Source organism: Balaenoptera musculus, chromosome 10 (genome assembly GCF_009873245.2).
Source record: "Balaenoptera musculus isolate JJ_BM4_2016_0621 chromosome 10, mBalMus1.pri.v3, whole genome shotgun sequence".
NCBI classification, from domain to species: domain Eukaryota; kingdom Metazoa; phylum Chordata; class Mammalia; order Artiodactyla; family Balaenopteridae; genus Balaenoptera; species Balaenoptera musculus.
This window is the reverse complement of record NC_045794.1, coordinates 79,608,082-79,622,111: the sequence shown is the minus strand read 5'-3', so window position 1 is coordinate 79,622,111 and position 14,030 is coordinate 79,608,082. Positions and strand designations below refer to the sequence as shown.

At 33.6% G+C, this 14,030-nt stretch overlaps 1 protein-coding gene across 3 annotated transcripts in view; it reads left to right on the top strand.

Moving 5' to 3' along the window:
* Positions 1–14,030, top strand: part of CDK17 (cyclin dependent kinase 17) — a 172,904-nt gene that overhangs the window by 149,082 nt on the left and 9,792 nt on the right. For all 3 annotated transcript variants that reach the window (XM_036866001.1, XM_036865999.1, XM_036866002.1), the window contains 6 exons: positions 3,947–4,003; positions 4,998–5,112; positions 5,901–5,995; positions 6,322–6,384; positions 8,636–8,759; positions 13,237–13,357. In XM_036866001.1, coding sequence (XP_036721896.1) covers positions 3,947–4,003; positions 4,998–5,112; positions 5,901–5,995; positions 6,322–6,384; positions 8,636–8,759; positions 13,237–13,357 — 575 coding nt within the window. The remainder of the gene's footprint in view (positions 1–3,946; positions 4,004–4,997; positions 5,113–5,900; positions 5,996–6,321; positions 6,385–8,635; positions 8,760–13,236; positions 13,358–14,030) is intronic.

The following is a 14,030-nucleotide window of genomic DNA, read 5'->3' as shown; positions in this document are numbered from 1 at the left end:
AGAAAATATCCCAACTCCTGATAAGAAAAAGTTCCCAGGAATTCCCTGGTGGTCCAGTGGTTAGAACTCTGCACTTTCACTGCTGAGGGCACAGGTTCAATTCCTGGTCAGGGAACTAAGATCCCACAAGCCACGCAACATAGTCCCAAAAAAAAAAAAAAAAGTTCCTAGCTTGTAGTTATATTTTTCTATGTGCTTCTTATTGTTACATATGATGACATTTTTATTATATTTTTGGGGGGGACATTTATTATTTTGTTCATACTAGTTTCCATTTATTCTTTAAATATAGTTCTTTTTCCTTCATAAAGAAATGTGATATGAGACTTAAAATTCATGGCAGAATAGTTTCATGTTTGTGAATTTAATCACCTAAATTCTAGAGATAGGTATAAGAAAATAAACACATTCTATCATAGTTTGTGTGACCTTGGTAATTAGCCTTTTTTTAAGTGTTAAGACAATATGTAAATAGACTGTAAAAACATGCAAAGTCAAAAGGCTATTCAGAATCAGGTTCTCATGTACCAGATGGTGGGCTGTTTGCCACATTTTCCATATTAAAATAAAAAACTCCATTTATATTTAGCAAGTGTTGTCTAGGGTAGTTTTACCTTATTATTCTGTATAATTATTGATAATAGAAAGCAAGGACTTAATATCTGTGAGTCATATATAAGATAGTACATGGGTGGATGGTGCATGATGGTTCCAAAATCTCACTTTTTTAATTAAATTTTTTTTGAAAATACCATATATAGAAAAAAGTCTTTAAGAGTGCAGAAAGAAGCAATTTTTCATTCATTCAATAATACCACCTGTGACCACAGTTTTTATTAGTTTACCAAAATTGAATTAAGTACTATTAGATACGCAGTTTTCCTCATGGCTTTTATTTTATTTTATTTTTAATGTATTTATTTTATGTATTTATTTTTGGCTGTGTTGGGTCTTCGTTGCTGCACACGGGCTTTCTCTAGTTGCGGTGAGCTGGGGGCTACTCTTTGTTGCGGTATGTGTGCTTTTTATTGCGGTGGCTTCTCGTTGTGGAGCACAGGCTCTAGGCATGCGGGCTTCAGAAGTTGTGGCACGAGGGCTCAGTAGAGCACAGCCTCAGTAGTTGTGGCGCACGGGCTTAGTTGCTCTGCAGCATGTGGGATCTTCCCGGACCAGGGCTCGAACCTGTGTCCCTTGCATTGGCAGGTGGATTCTTAACCACTGCACCACCAGGGAAGTCCCTGCATGGCTTTTAAATTGTTACATATCCTTGTAACAAAAGGATAGAAACAGTTCCTTTGAGAGGCCTCTGCTACTTCTGGCCATTCAGTTTGGGGCAGTTTATCCTTTTGTTCCAAGTGGTGAGAGATGTTAAGTCAAATTGTCAAGTATCATTTTTATTTTATTCAACACCTCCAGAAAAAATTGTGTATTTGAACCTCCAGAATTTGACTAAAACATAGTATTTAATGATCCAGCCTTATTTATACACCTTTGAGAGCTGAGGTTATATATAAAAGAACATTATTCCTTTCACTGGCTATTTATTTAAGGGCATTAGTATCACTCTAAAGTGAGAAGTGAATTTTTAGATTATTATTGCCTTTTGCACTATCTACAAAGGGTTACTAGAAAGCAGTTTAAGAAAATTCTTATTCTTCTCCTCTGTTTAACTTTCCCCCCCCCCTATTTCTGCTCTCTCAATCCCTAAATTTTTATCACTTGGTTTTTTCTTTTTTCCCTAAATCTTTTGTGTTAGAGTTTTTTGTTCTGTTTGTTTTTAGTTTTTAAATGCTGGGTTTCCATTACATATTTGAGTATTCCATCTATCTCATTTATTGACTCCATAGAAAGTAGGCAAACAATCTCAAGGTTTAAAAGCAATAGTTTTAAGAACTCACTTTTAAACCCCTTTTTTGGGGATGGAGGGGACTGATTTAGATTTATATTGCTTCTTCTGTGTTAGCCATTTCCTGATTCAGAATAGAGTGTGACTTGCAGTTGTCTTTTTTATTATATTTTGGTGGGAAAACCTGAAATAAATAGTATTTTGTTTTTTGCAGGCCTTCGTAGGGAACACAAAGATTGGTGAAGGAAAATATGTAGGAAAATTATTTATTTTGCAGTTTTGTTAAAAAGAAAATCATGTAGTTACCTTTTATAAAATTCTTTAGTATCTTAAAATGCCTGTGGTATCTTAAAATCTCAGGGTCTTAAAATAGGACAAAATTTTTTCATAGCAGAATATTTTCTAATTAATTTTTATTGGAGTATAGTTGCTTTACAATGTTGTGTTAGTTTCTACTGCACAGCAGAGTGAATCAGCCATACATATACGTATATTCCCCTCCCTTTTGGATTTCCCTCCCATTTAGGACACCACAGTGCATTAAGTAGAGTTCCCTGTGCTATACAGTATGGTCCCCTCAGTTGTCTATTTTATACATAGTATCAGTAGTGTATATGTATCAATCCCAATCTCTCATTTCTTCCCACCCCACCCCTTTTCCCCTTGGTATCCATACATTTGTTCTCTACGTCTCTGTCTCTATTTCTGCTTTGCAAATAAGGTAATCTATACCATTTTTCTATATTCCACATATATGCATTAATATATGATATTGGTTTTTCTCTTTCTTTTTTATTTTATTTTTATACAACAGGTTCTTATTAGTTATCTGTTTTATACGTATTAGTGTATATATGTCAATCCCAATTTCCCAATTCATCCCCCACCCCCGGCCCCCTTTCCCCGCTTGGTGTCCATACGGTGTTCTCTACATCTGTGTCTCTATTTCCGCCTTGCAAACTGGTTCATGTGTACCATTTTTCTAGATTCCACATATATGCGTTAATATACAATATTTGTTTTTCTCTTTCTGACTTATTTCACTCTGTATGACACTCTCTAGGTCCATCCACATCTCTACAAATGACCCAGTTTCGTTCCTTTTTATGGCTGAGTAATATTCCATTGTGTATATGTAGCGCATCTTCTTTACCCATTCCTCTGTTGATGGACATTTTGGTTGCTTCCATGTCCTGGCTATTGTAAATAATGCTGCTGTGAACATTGTGGTACGTGTATCATTTTGAATTATGGTTTTCTCTGGGTATATGCCCAGTGGTGGGATTGCTGGATTATATGAATTCTATTTTTAGTTTTTTAAGGAACCTCCATACTGTTTTCCATAGTGGCTGTATCAATTTACATTCCCACCAACAGTGCAAAAGGGTTCCCTTTTCTCCACACCTTCTCCAGCATTTATTGTTTGTATATTTTTTGATGATGCCCATTCTGACCAGTGTTAGGTGATAGATACCTCATTGTAGTTTTGATAATAGCAGAATGTTTTTTGTTTGTTTTTATTTATTTTTGGCTGTGTTGGGTCTTCGTTGCTGTATGCAGGCTTTCTCTAGTTGCGGCGAGTGGGGGCTACTCTTCGTTGCGGTGCGTGGGCTTCTCACTGTGGTAGCTTCTCTTGTTGCGGAGCATGGGCTCTAGGTGCGCGGGCTTCAGTAGTTGCAGCATGCGGGCTCAGTAGTTGTGGCTTGTGGGCTCTCGAGCACAGGCTCAGTAGTTGTGGCACACAGGCTTAGTTGCTCTGCAGCATGTGGGATCTTCTCTGACCAGGGATCGAACCCGTGTCTCCTGCATTGGCAGGTGGATTCTTAACCACTGCGCCACTAAGTAAGTCCCCATAGCAGAATGTTAATCGATCTATGTAAAAGATGGGTTGACAATTTTAATTGTGAACTTTGATATTTTTGAACCTTTGAATGTTCCAGTTTTAAAAATTTATTTTAAAATTTGACAGATGTTCAACAATTTAATTATAACCAGATTTTTCTATTCCAAGAGACTCTTCAGAGCAGGAGAGTTTCAGAAATTGAGGCAGTGATGAATTGAAATTTTAAGAATACTAAATTTATAATTGTTTGCTTTCAGTCAGAAATTGGGTTTGGAAAAATGGAAACCTACATCAAATTGGAAAAGCTTGGAGAGGTAAGTTAATACTTATTTCAAACATGTAAGGTGCATTTTTTTCTTGTTCATCATCTAAAAGATTATATCTTGTTCTGAAAAGGCAACAGAATGTTAGAAGGAAAAACCCTTTAATTCTTGAAATCATCCCATCAGTGTGAGAAGAAATGCATTTTTTAAATAGCCTTATAACCTGCTATTGAAGCATAAAATATTGTGCTTTCTTGGTAACAAAATAGACATTTAATTTGTTAGTTAGCTTCCTGGTATTCTTTGTCTGTGCTGTCATGTAGGAAATTGCATGTGTTCAAACTTGTGAAAAATCAAAATACTATCATTAAGGTTAAAGACACATCTCATTAAAGGTTAAGGAAATTCTTGACCCATAAGACCTTGGTTTTCTTGAAGTTGCTACTAGTACTGACTAATTTTGAAATGGTCTACCTCCCAGAGTGAGAAAGTGAGAAGAAAATAATAGAATTAGTTACTAGGGAGGCCTTAAGGGAGTTTGAGGACTATCCTGGCAATGATAGAAGAAATCTATAGAATATATTTGTTTTTTAAAGGAGAGCTCTTGCATACAAAGATTCTGAAAAGTCTGAAAACGGGTAAAATTTCACAAAATGTTAGTTAAATGTTCAGTTTTCACTTACTATGCTTAATTAATTTCCTCAATCTCCACATACCATTGCAGTTAAAGTACCTTTGATTCTAAATCTATTGATTCAGTTATTAATCTAATACAAAGTACGAAAAGTAAATTAAATATTCTCCCTATGTTTTCATACCTTTGAAGCACTCTGTAGGGTTGTAAGAGTAGGGAAGCTGTGCGTATGGAACTGAAAGTCTTCTTAGCTATAGGAAAACTAAGATTAATCATGGTGGGGTTTTCCTTGCAAGATGGAATTTCACACATGCTTAGAAATTAGAAATTTAGTTAGGGCTTTTTATTGTATAGATGATATAGATAGACTCATGATATTTTTGATGTGTCTTTCAAAAATATATTTTGTAGGGTACATATGCAACAGTATATAAAGGAAGAAGTAAATTGACAGAGAATTTGGTGGCATTGAAAGAGATCCGGTTGGAACATGAAGAAGGTGCACCCTGCACAGCAATAAGAGAAGGTATAATTTGTACTTTTGTGAGCAGAATGTATTAATGAAATTTATATAGAATATTTTAAAACCGAAGCTATATAATGAGTTCATTTTTTGTAAGTACAAGGAGCTCAGATATAGAAATAGTACATGACTGGAAAATATATGCCACTACAGCTTATGGCATCTCATTGAGGAGAAAGAATACAATAAAACAAGGCCCTGGGGGGGAAAGCAATAACTAAAGCTGAAATATTTAATAAAAGGAATTAGTTAGATATATTATTGTACAGCTTATAATGAAGTACTATGAAATCATTAAAGATTGTTGTCACAGACAAATATTTGACATTGGGAAATGTTATATATTGATGCATGGGGGAAAGCTAACTATAAATAGTATATACAGGCTGTAAATATATTTATATAATGGTATGATTTTTTTAAAAAGATTATCCAGAAAATAGTTTGAGGCAACTGACAAGCAATTTGGAGGAAAAAGGGTACCTTGGACTTTATGTCTAAATTAATCCTAGAAGTCTCAATAAGTTAACATTTGAGAAAAAAAGATGTCATGGAGAGTATTAGTGTAATATTGAGGATAATTTAAGTATTAAAAATACCAAACCCAGAACCATAAAAGAAAAGAAAAAAATTGATTCTATTAAAATATCTACTACAAATCCCTTTGGTGGATTATTGTTTTAAATTTAAGAGACTCCTAAACTCAATCATTCATATGTTAAACTTAGGATTTTTTTTAAAAAGACTGGCTACCACAGATTAAGTAATTGGCTTTCTTTTCTGTTTTGCAGTTTCACTATTAAAGGATCTAAAACATGCAAATATAGTAACGTTACATGACATTGTTCACACAGATAAATCTTTGACTCTGGTCTTTGAGTATCTGGTAAGCATTTACTAAATGATAAAACATAGCAAATTGGATTTTTTAACAGCCCCGGGAACATTATTGTTATTAGTATTTAATTAAATTATGTGTGGTGCATTCAGTATCTTTCCTCAAAAAACAACTTACTTTTCTGAAAAAGAATATGTATATATATGTATTTATAACTGAATCACTTTGCTTTACACCAGACACTAACACAACATTGTAAATCAACTATACTTCAATTAAAAAAAAAATTTTTTTTTAAACTAAACGCTATTAAGTAAATCAGTCATGCCTTCTCAAAACTATGTATCACATAGTAAAGTGCTGTATTTTTTCAGGATAAAGATCTAAAACAGTACATGGATGACTGTGGAAACATCATGAGTATGCACAATGTTAAGGTATGCTTTAGTGTGTCATTTTAAATTTTATTTAAAGTACAGACAAACACTTAAGCATAGATGAACTACATTACGTATGAAATATGCTTCAGAATTTTCTGTTAGGCATTTTAAATAGGTTATTGTCCTGAACATATTTACTCAGAACTTCTGTTTACTACACTGTAGTATTTCTTAGAATCAGACCTTTTTATAGAACTACTTCATTTTAAAAGTTTTAAAAAGTACTTTTGAGGAGTTTGAGGTTTTTGAGCGTGAGCTACCCATTCTCCCTGCTTGGCTCTGCAATAGACCTTTCTCTGCTCCAAAAAAACAAAAACAAAAACTTTTGACAGTTTCCTTTCACATTATAACATTGATTCTCTTAGATATATATAGAATACATTTACAGGTATATTCTGCTTAAAAAGAAAACAACATGCCTATTTTATCAAAATCCAAATGTTTAAGATCAATGAAAATGATTAGTGCATTCTGCAAAGGGCCTCCTTTACATGGCAAACTCCCCTGAAGTATTTAGAATGGTATTTAATTATAAAACGACTTTTCAAGGTACTAGTCTAATGAGTAAGGCCAGGAACCTGCATAGGTATTATGAATACTAGACTGGAAATACCATTCTGTACTGTCAGGAGGAAAAGTAACATATGTTTTCTTATCTGAAAAATATCTAAAGATGCAAGTAATGCTAGAAAAGTTTGGTATAATAGTGCCAGATGAAACCCAAGAGTAAAAGTAAAATCAAATAAAAACCTTTGATACAGTTGTGTTCTTACAGTAGGTTTCTTTGACCTGATATACTCCAAATTTAGCAAAGATTTATTTATCCAAACTTAGTCAACAGTTTGTGAGAAACTGTTCTGGAAATAGGCTGTCCCAGCTGTATTTTTGAGACAGTTCCAACTCTGTAGATAGTAACTTTAAACTTATATACTTTTAAAAACAGTTAAGTTTGGTATAAAGGAGAGCCAGTTTCTTTTAGTAAAAGACAGTTCAAAACATATGGATAACACATTGGGAAGAATTTTAGAATAGGACTTTAAGTCTCTTTCCATATATTTTCTATGAGAATTGTTTTCATCATATTTCACATTTTGTTTTGCAAGGTGTTCTGAATCTCATTTGTGTTTATTTTTGTTTGTGGCTTTTATATTTTCCTGCTTTCATATTAGCAGTAATTTGGAAAGAAAATTGTCCTTAATCATCATAATTTGACAAAGATTTGAGAAGTTTATATGTCTTAAGCCAGGTTTACATTCCTGGCTTAAGTTGTAGAGTATTTTATTCTCTGTTTAACTAGCCTCTTATATTTTTTCAAACATAAAAAGTAACGGGACTATTTGGAAGTAGTAATTAAAGAGTTTTCAAAACACATGAATATGTAGAGTGTAGAAACTCTGCTAATTAGAATTTCTTCAGGCCCATTGTTCACCTGCTGCCTTGGTTTATTCTTGAAGTTCTAATGCTATTTTTCACCTTCAAGAAAACCAAGGGTACAGTCCTGAATCCTCTTCTTTGTTAACCACAAAGAATCAAAGACCTCCTGTGTTTCATATTCTTTTTTCCACCAAAATCCACAACAAAAAGTCTCCCATTAGCCTTATAGGAATTGCTTTTCTCAAAGAGCCATTCAGAGCTCTACAGTGCCAATTCCCTTTTCTGAATCATAGCAGATTTTGAAGGCTGAGTAGGAGGTGCTGAAAGTAAAGTACCCAGAAGGTGGGTGATAGAAGCTGGTTTAGGTTATTTTAGGTTATTTTTATAGCACATAATTTGCCAGAGCTATGCAACACCATTCTGTTTGACATCTCAGAATGTTCATAAAACCACCAATTCCATTGCCTTATTTTAAAGACGTTGTCCCACATCAGGTTTTTTGGAGGGGAGTAGGGTGGGGTAATGGTAGAAGGTTGTTTGTTTTGTCAGAATTTCATAATTAAACTGTAAGCCTAATTAGTAGGCCTGTAAATTTATGAGGTACATTTATTTAAAGTCATTTTCAGTAACAAGTGAACTATTGCTACGAAGACAAAGTTTCATTTCGCTTTGTTCACTCTAAAAAAATAGGTAGATGCTTCAAATAGAATAATAAATTGTAAAATTCAGACAACAGGTATGTAAGGAAAAGGATGTGTTTCCTTTTTTTTTTTTCTCTTACTCTTCTAGGCCAGTTGCTTTTCTGTTTACCATAACTTATACCAAAGTATATCTTATTATCTGTAAGACTAATTTCTGTTTTTTGTTTCCGTAGCTGTTTTTATACCAAATTCTACGTGGTTTGGCATATTGCCACAGAAGAAAGGTGTTACACCGAGACTTAAAACCACAGAACCTCCTCATTAATGAAAAAGGAGAATTAAAGCTAGCAGATTTTGGTATGGAATGTATGAGATATTTATAAATAGTTCCAGGTGTTTAAGTTTAAAAGAACAACCGTTGACACTGTATGATTGCTTTTATGTGGGTTTGGAAGTGTTCTCTGTAGCTCATGGAATAAAATATTTGAAAATTTTGGTGGTGAGTTATATTAGTGAATGCTAAAAGGCATTGGTTCTCAGGTATGGTCCATAGACCCCCTAAGCGTCCTGAGACCCTTTCGGGGGATCTCCAAAAGTATAATATATTCTCAAAATTATACTAAAAGTTTACTTGCCCTCTTCACTGTGTTAATATTTACATTGATTATCCAAAAGTAAGAAGGGATAAAGCTACTGGTACCCTTAGTATAAATCAAGGCACTCGCATCAAACTATACTTAGTAGCCATTGTATTCTTCACCACTATACACCTGTAGGAAAACACTTTTTGAGGTATCAGATGAAGCAGTAAAATTTATTAAATTTTATTAAATCTCCATTTTTGAGTAGGTGTCTTTTTAGTATTTTGTGTGATGAAATGGGAAATACACATAAAACACATTTGCTGCACACAGAAATACTATGGTTATTTCAAGGAAAAGTGCTTGTGTAATTATATGAGTGCAAACTGAACTAGCCCACCCCACCACCTTTTTATTTTAAGAAGTATCATTTTTACTTGAAAAAAATGGCCAGTAGACAAACTGTGGTTACTCAGACTTAGGTATTTGGCAGATGCTTTCTTAAAAAATGAATGAAGTGAGCCTATCATTTCAAGGAAAACAACTGTGAAAGTATTTCTTGACCATAGTAAAATTTGAGTTTTCAAGCAAAAATTAGATTTTGGAAATTTGGATCTGCCATTTTGAATTTGATAGCTTCCCAGTACTTGAAGACTTTTCTGGTGAGATCAGTGGTGACGTTAACAAATATGATTTTTTTTGATATGCTAAAGAAATGTGTAAACATTTGTAATATCTGAATAGCCTAGAGAACCAGTATTTTCCAGATGACCAATGCATGGTATTACAGAATCATGCATAGGTAAAATATCCATTTAAAGTGCAGGATAGACCAGTGAATTTTAATGTAGCAAAAGTATTAGAAGTTGATTGATATAGTTTCAAGTTACCATATAATCTTTAAGAAGCTAAATATTTTCTAATTTTGATGTAGTATCAAAAAAGTATATGCACAATTATCAGAAAGGCTATTAAAATGCTCTTCTTTCCAATTTCGCATCCGTGTGAAACCTGATTCTCTTTATATATAACTTCAGTCAGAGTAACATCACAATAGATTGAATGCAAAAGTAGATATGAGAATCCAACTGTCTTCTATTAAAATAGACTACAAAAATGTAAAACAAGGCCATTCATACTAGTTTTTATTTTATTTTGGAAAAAATATTTTTCATAAAAATACTCATGTTAACATATAAATGGTGTTTTTAAGGAAGAAGTTTTAGATGTTTCTGTTTTTCTAATATGTGAATGTCAGTAAATATAATCTACATAAATAAAAACTCTTTGGATACTCAATAATTTTTAAGAGCCTAAAAGGGGTCCTGAGACTAAAGAGTTTAAATGTCATTACTGAAAGGGATTCCTTTAATATGCCTGCCACCATGCTTTTTTTAAAAAATAGTTTTATTTATTTATTTATTTATTTATTTAATTTATTCATTTGACTGCGTTGGGTCTTCATTGCTGCGCGGGTTTTCTCTAGTTGCAGCGAGCAGGGGCTACTCTTGGTTGTGGCGCACGGGCTTTTCATTGCGGTGGCTTCTCTTGTTGCAGAGCGCGGGCCCTAGGAGCATGGGCTTCAGTAGTTGTGGCTCACGGGCTCCTAGAGCACAGGCTCAGTAGTTGTGGTGCATGGGCTTAGTTGCTCCGGAGCATGTGGGATCTTCCTGGACCAGGGATCAAACCCACGTCCCCTGCATTGGCAGGCGGATTCTTAACCACTGCACCACCAGGGAAGTCCCTGCCACCATGCTTTGTATTTATTTATATGCTTAATAATTTAATTAGTAGCTGTCTGTCTGTCTCTCTTTAGCTAATCCAGTTATAAGGGACTAGAAAGGTGAAATAAAATTACATGTTTTTTGCTTCTAGGGAGTAAACTTTTTTATATTGAAGGAACTCCATATAGTAACTTAGTTTTTTTGTGTTTTTTTAATATTCCACATTCTGAGATTTTGAGTACTGTAACAGAAGTTAGTTTTTAAAAGCCCATGCAGTTTTTCATAGTTAGTATTTATCATTTTTCGTAAGTGATTATAGTTGTTTTACTTTTGGAATATTTCATTAATGTGATAAACATTAGTGTTTCAAGTATTACTCTGTTAATAACAGATTAAAAATTCACTGTTATTAAGTGGTGAATTTGTTCTGAAAATTCCCATACTTTTATTCATTTAACACTTTTCCATTTGTTTGAAAGGTAGGTTGCTATTTAAAAGGAATTGGGTAGGTCACATGAGTCTAAATGAGAAATTATAAGTCATTTCCATATGCTTACATAGAGCCTCTAGGGCATAGTTTATGTTATTTTCCTAGTAATTGTTATTCTCTCTCTCTCTTTCCCTGCCCCTCTTTTAAATGTTTTTGGCCAGGCTGCATTTACTGCTCCTTATTCCTTAATCCCCAAATGAATGACAGTGATGGAGAAACCCTGCTTGGTTATAAGATATGCAAAAAGAATGGCAAGAGCCATCAAAAATGTACTTTTGGTGGGGGAATACTATGAGTCCTTTAAATTTTGCTTTTTACCTCTACAAACCAAGCCAAGCAAATTTTATCTGTCCACAGGCCAACAGGAAAATCTAATTATTCCATGAGATAGTACAATGAACTTTGTCTCTGTTGCTTTTAGTTATTTATTTTTGTATTGGTTTCATAGTAAGTATACTTCGGACACAAGTAAGGGAGAGTCATATAACTGAGTATTTTACAGTAAATTGTTCTTGATCTCTATGACCTGCTTTTCCTGTGATCAGGGAAGTATTAATATAAATAGACATTTTCATTAATAATAGAAAATGGTTTATATAATAATACCATATCACAATTAATTTGGTTTGGAAGAAATTACTGTGTATTTCATTTCATGCCAAAATTGCAGATCTAATTGTGAACTGAATCAGAAGCCTGTTTGAGCAAGCATCATAGTTTAGAATTCTGTCAGGAGGTGGAGTATAAGTTACTGAGGAAACTATAGCTGCAATTGCTTTGATGTTATATGTATAGCATTAGCAAACTTGCAGCCTTGTCCTTTCCCCCATATAACCCAGTATTATATCAGCAAGAGAAATCAGAAAGCTGCTTCCATTTGCTAATTACCAAAATTGGTTGAATTTATTTTACCAAGTTGGGACGGTAGAGTAAAACCTGTAATAAAACAGTGTCAACATTGTTTCAGTTGCATCCTTTAGCCCTTATACGTAATGAAAATAGTATAAGTACTGCCTAATTTTTTAAATTTCTGGCTTCATTTGGGTGACCTTATCCAGTTTAACAAAGTATTGAATCATCCTTTTATTACATTTTTCTTATTTAATATTTTAATCAGATACAGTAGTTACACACAACAGAAATCACAGCCTAAAAATTAATTATTCCTTGTTGTTTGAAATAAACTGTATGTTAAAATAAATTTATATTTCTTCATATATCTTTTAAAGTTACTTCTTTAGGTGATCAGAATTTGGAGGCGTAGAGGTAATAAAAGCAACTCTCTTACGCCAGTGGCTCAAGAGATAAAGTTGTGAACTCTTGCCTTTATTTCTAGATAATCAGTGAATTTCATATTAAACTGGCAAAGGAATGGTTCGTGTTTTACGTCATCTATAGCAATTAATAATATCCAAAGACAGTGAGGTTCACCTTATTTTAAAATTAACCATGTAACTTAAAACTTAGAAAGTACAGAATGACGTTGTAGTTTATTCCAAGGAAACTTTCTCTAAATATAAACTTCTACAAGGGAATTGTCAATAAAACTTAACAGGATCATGAACCAGTAACTTCATGGTTTTTGGTAAGAATTGATATAGCAAATGTAAGTTGGAAGCAGGTTAAAAGGTGACAAAAGCCTATAGCTTTAAGAAGTAAAATTGTTTATCTTAATGTCATTGGCCTGTTTTGCATTAATTTAAATTCAAGTAGGAAATAATTTTGGCATAATAATTCATGGATAGAAGGAGGGTATCTTAAGTTTAGATTAGCCCAGATACTGTACCAGGTGCATTCACTCATAAAAGTAAGCATGGTCTCTGAATGTGGAATTATTATTATTTAGTTTAATAAATAATAGGATTTGCTGACCCAAGACCACTCACACTCAAAAAAAAATTCATAAACCTAATTTTGTTAAGCCTCAAAAAGGCATAGAGTGGCCATCTCAGGCATCCTTGTGACTGGAGTCATGGTGAGAATATGGACTGGGAAATGCATTCTAGCTATTTCTTAATTGTTTTCTTTTCCCTGTGAAGGACTAGCCAGAGCCAAGTCAGTTCCCACAAAGACCTACTCAAATGAAGTTGTCACACTGTGGTACCGGCCGCCTGATGTGCTTCTCGGTTCCTCAGAGTACTCAACACAGATTGACATGTGGTAAATATATGCAGATGTTACTGCCATTTATAATTTTGAAAGAATGTAGCCATTAACACAGGGCATACCAATAGATATTTGGCTTTAAGGAGACAAAATATAAGCAACGATTAAGAGTTCTGGCAAGTAAGATCACCTAGGTTTAAATACCAGTTCAACCACTTATAGCTATACAATAACCTTATTGAAATTATTGGCCTGTGCCTCAGTTTCCTCATTTAAGGAAATGGGAATAGTAACAATAACTACTTTAAAAGGCTGTTCTGTGGATAATGTTAAGACCAAATGAGCTAATGTATATAAAGCACTTCGAAGAGTGTCTGGTACATAGTAATTTAAAACAAAATTTATTTTTATCATCATTTAATATTCACCAAAACCCACTTGCTTTAAGTTGATCTAAAAATAATATTGAAAAAATACTGTAGGCATCTTCCTCACATAGCACTTTGATCATGACACTCCTTTATTAAACATGTTTGCTGCTTCCCCATTTATTACCTATAGAATAAGGTACAATTCTTCAATCTGATACTTAATCTCCATAAAATGTCTCTAAACTACCTTTTTCAGTTTATTTCAGACTATTCTCCACAAACGTTTCCTTTTAGCCAAGTGACTACTCACTATATTTCATAAATAGCCTGGGCTTTCCCACCTTTGCTCTTGTGTT